Source organism: Pleurodeles waltl, chromosome 1_1 (assembly GCF_031143425.1).
Source record: "Pleurodeles waltl isolate 20211129_DDA chromosome 1_1, aPleWal1.hap1.20221129, whole genome shotgun sequence".
Classification (NCBI taxonomy): Eukaryota; Metazoa; Chordata; class Amphibia; order Caudata; family Salamandridae; genus Pleurodeles; species Pleurodeles waltl.
Genome location: NC_090436.1, coordinates 944,606,674 through 944,613,779, shown reverse-complemented (window position 1 = coordinate 944,613,779; position 7,106 = coordinate 944,606,674). Strand labels below are relative to the sequence as shown.

Here is a 7,106-nt window from a genome sequence, read left to right as displayed (position 1 = left end):
TGATTTTAACGCTAGCTCTAACCATAACATGTATCCATCACTTACACCTAACAAACTCAAACCCTAAACACATTCCTAATACTAAACCTCACACTAAGTAAAGCACAAATCATAATCATCAGCCTAGTCCAAAATTTCACATAACCCTAAACTCAAGCCCAACCTTAACATTAACAATAAACATAACAATAACAATTCCCTTATTCTACACCTTCACCCGTCCTTCCTTATATTTACCCTTACTCAACCCCATAATCGCAGTTCTAGGCTGGACTCTAAACCTAGCCTGGCTGATGAGGGATGATATCCCGAAACTGGTCTCAGGATGCTTGTTTCCGGTACAGTAAGGACCTGGCCTGGCATTTCTGACTGGACTGTTCCCATGAGGAACGGGGTCAAGACTGATTTGCATATGGCAGGGTCCAAACTGGGGTGGCAAGGCGAGTAAAAGACAATGGATTAAACCCAGATCTGTGACTGGGGGTGAGTGTTTGAAAAGTTTGAGCACTCTGCTCATCACCTTTTCTTGTTGCTGAACCCTGAATTTAAGCTTAAATTCAAACCACAGACCTAATCCTAACCACCACCATATCGCTTAAACATTCCTAACCATTCAATTGTGGCACTAGTGTGTTCCCTAAAACCAAAACCTAGATTAACTAAACTTTCACGCACACAATACAGAAAGGATCTTGATGCACTACGTTGCGTAAAAAGGCGAGAGCAGAAATGCACCATATTTACCAAGATATGCTCACTTCTGCACTCTCATATCGGTAGCGCTCTCCTGGCTGCCTACTGCCAATGCAGACACACTTGAGACACTGCGCAAGGGTGCCTGCATTATGGTCAAAATTATTTTTGTGGAGGAAGGAATGCCTTTCTGCACAAAACTATTCTTGGAGGCTTACTCTTCTTTGTATGTGAGCTGCAGAATGTAAAGAGGACATAAGAAAAAATAAAGGTATTTCCTCTCATTATGCATCTCTCTGATAGGCGCACAATTTTGGCACAAACCTAGGTTTACTGCCTTTAGTAAATCTGGCTTTGCATCAAAATACATGGATGGGTGCATAAGAACACCCATGCTCCCCCCATGTAGCACCAGATGCAGTGTACGCAACACAGTGCAAGTTGCTGCATGGTGTTACTCTTCTTACTAAGCCACACAAGGTGACTCACATCGACCCTTGCGAGGCTTTGCAAATCTGGACCACCATTGTGCATCGTGTCTCCGCCAGAAAAGTAAGGTACCGCCACCCAGGATGTAAAATGTTAGTAAATCTGGGCCTAATCCAGAATATTGAAACGGAATGGTGCCAGAATACCATGTACAATATATCCTGCGACAATTATCAGAGCAAAATCATCAAGAAAAGTATACATAGATATGGTTACTAATCGTAACTCCACATGATTAATATATATTTTTTAATTCTTACTAAATAAATACACTTTTGTGTTTCTTTTCTTTTCTTTATGATGGGCTTCTTCATAAATGATTCTTCATTTTCACATAATGTCTATCACGCCATCGGAGATACGGATTGCTCTGGTGTGTTAAGATGATGTTTCTTGTTTTTCTGTTTATGGCTTACGAGTAAGCATAGCTTTTTAACTTTCCCCTTTTACATTTGACCAGAAACATCTGTGAGTCTCACAGCTTGTTCAGAGTTTTAAAAAAACAAACACATTATTTTCACACTAGAAAAGCAGCGTCGTATCAGATTTAATTGAAAGTTCCAATTTAAGGCTTCGTCTCTGCCACAGTTTTGGGTTGATTCTTGACTCACACACTTGAAAAGTTACAACACGTTTTTTTTACTACCTTAGGCAATGGCAAATTGACCGCCACTGCAACTTTAACGGAAAATGCAGCGTTTAGCTGCAAACATAGCATCGCCAAAGTAATTACAGATAATAACACTGTGACCATAACATTAGACAAAAAAAAACACAATATAAATATTATAGGACACAACAGCCAAAGCAGAATTCAACCAAGCAGACACACTACAATAAGGCAATGCAGCATAATGACAGCACAGTACGCAATACACAACACATCACCACCACAGCTAGATGCAGCACAAAGCGATATGCACAGATATCCTTGACACGAATTAGCACCTACACGAAGCTGCCTTCATGATACAGTGGCAAAAAGTGTTTTTGCACTAACCTTACCACTAAAAATACGTAAAAGTCAAAAATATTTCTTCCGGAACAGCCCCCTGTGCCCGTCGAACTTGAGGAGACAAATGTTTTTTTCATTTTAGGTAATTGGAAGCGCAGGAGGGGAGCTCCTAAGAAAACCTTTGAACACCTACCTGCACTTTGTTTTTACACGTTAAGCACTATTCAAGCCGCTACATTGTGTGAATTATTTCTATTGAATTTATGTACAGTTACTTTTGAAATGTAACATTTATCACCCTCCGATAATGCAATTATATCTTTCATGTATAACAGATGAGAAAGTCCACGATATTTTCATGCAATGGAAAGTTATTTGATTACAAGTTGTTGTTTCTTTCAAACTGTAATACAATACCGAGTTCCTCCATCGAAATGTCACATTACAGGTTTTCAGCGGGGCCACCTAAAGCTAAATGTTGTTTTTCATGTTTTACAGGTCGTGTTTGAAGAAGAGGTTGACTATCAAAAATCTGTTCAAAATCTGTCCGACACATTTGTGCTGCAAGAGACCAGCGCGACCTGACTTCAACAGACAGTTCTTACAAAATCATCGAGATTGAAATGGAGACAGCTGGGAAAGTAAGCAAGTCTTTTACTTATTCTGAACAATTGTAATGACTTCAAGCATATTTACTGACCGTGGGCCGGACTGGGTAAATTGGTTTGGGTGTGTGTGTCACTTACCTAGCTTCCATATCTGCTGCCATCTTATGAAGTCCATTGAGTCCCGCCGCTGTCTCCCGCCATCAGCGAACCGCCGTCATTCAATCCACCTGCAGAACTTTAACATCTAAATAGGGTGGGTGGAAGAATGTCGATGTGACAGAGTATCGAGCCTGCATCCAAAATGGCTTGGCAATGCTCCGCCAACATCTAAATCAGGCGCTCAGACTTAAAAAAGGAAGCTTCACCCGAAGGAAGTGTGCATCTTCATGCTGTCTGCATGCACTTGCACAACAGTGCTTAATTTGAGCCGGTTGTTTCCGGTGCTCGGCATTGGAACTTTATTGTCAACACCGGTTCTTATAACAGCCTGCCACATGGTGGTGCTGTTTGTCTAATTTAGTGAGAAGCACATAAACAGTTTTGTAATAATTAGATATTTATTAAAATCACAAATACCTGCACCTCAAAGCTATAAGAACAACTGTGGCGACATGAAATAGTCCTTTTTAATGATATTTATTGTCTGAATTGTCACACTTATAAGAGTGTGATGGTTAGTTATGTTGGCACTGTCATTTGCTATGCTACTGGGGGCAATGGGTGGTGCAAGTTGCAGTGGCATCCTGACAAAGGCTCTGACACTTGCTTATTTACAAATGAATCACTTGGATCCTTGTTCCGCTTGGAACTTTCCAAATGCAATATCTGAATTCGAGCGAGGCCTCCTGCTGCACACTCATTACCACTCTGGGGCCCTTGTAGACACAGCCTTCATATTGGTTCCTTTTTAACAATTTTCACATCATAGTATTTCCCAGGTGTGAAGGTAGAATTCACTGGATAAAACATGCAACCTCCACTGAGTGTGCACTCAAAGGTCAGACTTAAGGTTGCCTCAATTCAATCAAGGTCTCCGATGAGCACATAGAGATATTCTCATTATTTGTGCAACTCTTTGCTGTGGGATTACTTTTATTTTTCACTAACTATTTTTGTGCAATTTTGTTTACTAAAAAGACGTACTTTACTCAAACGTTTGGACATTTTAAGTGTTGTATTTCTTGCTATATTGTTGCTTGGTTAGTTTTATTATACAACATCTACAAACATCTGGTAGGTTTGCCTTGCAGCTCAGACCAAGCTGCGAAAAAATAAGTCATGATAAACATTTTTCAAACTGGTCGAGGCAGTGTGGGGGGCCAGTCGTTACTCTAATAAAAAATGCGATGCCTTTCTCTTTTAGCCTGCAGCTGGATTTTCCTTCAAAATGGGATGCATTGGAATTTATTTTGATTGTTGTTACCCATTTATGGATGTGTCAGATTTTATTTACCAGCACATTTTTTGATTTAAATCATCTAAATCGAAATCATATCAATAACCTTAATTTGTTCTAAGTGCCTCTACTGCAAACACCTCACAGAACTACAGAAAGAAACGCATTAATCACAAAGTACATCAAGTATTTGGTGAAAATATGATGCCTCATAGTCTGAATGTGCTTTTCGAGATTATGTGATATTAAGGACTCTGACTTTGGAGCTTACTATTTCTGAAAGGGTATATATTATGTAAGAAAGTATGCAATGATTCTTCAAATTTGGGTGACAGATCAATATATGGGTCAGTAGATTAATGTCTGGACAATAGAGAAAAAGTAGTAGTAGCTAAAAGAAATGAAAAATCATTGTATAATGCCCAAGACACGAGGAGGCATAAGTGGATTTCATGGTTGTGAGATCTCACTTGAGAAAACTTTTGATGAACCATATTTTCACAAATTAAAATATGGGATAGCTCTCTCCATAAATATCTTTTTATATATTTTATGGCTCAAAGTAGGACAAGTCAGGAAAACCTAGAATTAAAATAAATTCAGAAACCATAGTTTAAAGTGGGGCATACGTGTGCTTACTTTAAACAGTAAACCATAACCCTGATAACCACATCCCCTTAAAGAAAGTCATGATCTATACATCAAGTAAAAAAACAAAAACGCAATATGTCCCCTTAGGTGATGCAGTTGAACAGGAAACAACCATAGAGCTGGAAAGAGTAGAAAGAAGAAGAAGAAGATTCAATACACAAGCAGAGGCAGGACCAAGAGTAAGGAAACAAAGCTCTAGAAACTATAGAAAAAATAGGTCAGGTGTATGGAAAAATTGACAACTTGAGTAAATATGTGCTGATGAGACACAGGTGCAAACGTTGAATGTTTTCTTAATAATATGGATACTGCCATAGTTTGATGTTGTTCAGTCCTGCAAGATAGGGGCAGGTTTGTGTGTGTCCCTCTGTTAGACTTGGCATCCTTGGCGTGGTCTCCACTAACTTTGTGCCTCTGTTTCCCAGGTTGTTGATGTTTGCTGGACTCTGTTTTTGCTGTTTTGTTACTCTGGGCACTTTACCACTGCTATCCAGTGCTAAAGTACAAGTACTCCTATGTAACATGTATGTGTAATTGGATTTCCATGATTGGTATATTTGATTTACTGGTAAGTCCCCAGTACGGTGCACTAGAGGTGCCCAGGGCCTGTAAATCAAATGCTACTAGTGGGCCTGCAGCACTGGTTGTGCCACCCACATTAGTAGCCCTGTAAACATGGCTCAGACCTGCCACTGCAGTGTCTGTGTGTGCAGTTTTAAACTGCCAATTCAACTTGGCAAGTGTACCCACTTGCCAGGCCTAAACCTTCCCTTTTCTTGCATGTACAACACCCCTAAGGTAGGCCCTAGGTAGCCCCATGGGCAGGGTGAAGTGTATGTTTAAGGTAGAACATATACTAATGTGTTTTATATGTCCTGACAGAGAAATACTGCCAAATTCGTTTTTCACTGTTGCAAGGCCTATCTCTCTCATAGGTTAACATGGGGGCTACCTTTTAATATGATTAAAGTGTAGATTCCCTTAGGGAGCAGATGGACATGTGGAGTTTGGGGGTCTCTGAACTCCCAATTTAAAAATACATATTTTAGTAAAGTTGTTTTTGAGACTGTGTGTTTGAAAATGCCACTTTTAGAAAGTAGGCTTTTTCTTACTTAAATCATTCTGTGAATCTGCCTGTTTGTGGATTCCCTGTCTGGGTTAGTTTGACAGTTGGGCTGTTTGCACCTCTGTCTAGACAGTGACACAAAGGGAGCTGGGGTGTAGCCTGCATATCCTGATGAGCCATCTGTGCTAGGAGGGAGAGGAGGAGTGGTCACTTACACCTGAAAGGCCTGTGCCTGCTTTCACACAATGCAGTCTCCAAACCCCTGATGTGAGCCTGGGGCCTGGCCTAGGCAAGGCAGGATCTCACTAACAAGAGAGACATTCCTTTGAAGTAGGCCTACTTCAAAGGCCAAAATGGGGTTAGGAAGAGCACCCAAACCCCTGAAAAATTAGATCACTTCTGGAAATCAAGAGGCACCTCTGCCAAGGAGAAGGGCTGAAGAGATGAGGAGAAGTGCTGTCCTGCCTGTGACTGTGCTTTGTGGAGCTATCCTGCAGTTGCTGCTTCTGCCTGTGGAAGGGGACAAAGACTGGACTTTGTTGTGCATTCCTGCCTGTGAAGAAATCTCCAAGGGCTTGTCCTGAGCTTGGCTCCTGTTGTTGAAGTCTGAGGGCCATCAAAGACTTCCCCTGCCAGCACCTGGACTCTCTGGAGAGACTCCTGCCTTGTCAAGTGGTGCCCTGTCCAGTTCCTGGGCCCTTGAAAGGTGAAGCTGGCAGACAAAGACTGAACATCCACACACAGACCGCCTTGCGGGGAAATTTTCGACGCACCTTCCGAGACACGGCTGAGAAACGAGGGGCCGCCGACCTCCCGGCTGAAATCAATGCTCCACTTGCATCGCGGCTGGATGATCGATGCACACGGCTGGAGAAATGATGCACAACACCCGCTGATGGAGGCTATTAATATCGCAACCCCACATAGCGCGGTTTTCTGATAACCATGCAACCGGATTCTCAACGCAAACCTCGCTGGGTGCGGAAAAACAACGGTACCTGTCCGGATCGTTGCATCGCTCTCCTGCGGAGATGAAAAACGATGCACACTGACCCGACCGGAGGAGGAAAGACGCACGGTGTCACTTGCGAGTAAGAAATCAATGGTTTGCTGGTCTTTTCCGAGGCACACTCGCCCGTACGGTGTTATTTTGATGCAACCCAGGTACTTTTTCACACTAACATAGTTAGCACTGTTTTCTAAGGATTTAAGACTCTTTTTGTTTTTTAATTCATAATTTGACTTGTG

General features: G+C 41.6%; 1 protein-coding gene across 2 annotated transcripts in view; it reads left to right on the top strand.

Moving 5' to 3' along the window:
• Window positions 1–2,641: 2,641 nt before the first annotated feature.
• Window positions 2,642–7,106, top strand: part of LOC138289570 (alcohol dehydrogenase 1-like) — a 259,702-nt gene continuing 255,237 nt past the window's right edge. For both annotated transcript variants that reach the window (XM_069230185.1, XM_069230184.1), the window contains exon 1: window positions 2,642–2,778. In XM_069230185.1, the coding sequence (XP_069086286.1) occupies window positions 2,761–2,778 (18 nt within the window). In that variant the 5' untranslated portion in view covers window positions 2,642–2,760. The remainder of the gene's footprint in view (window positions 2,779–7,106) is intronic.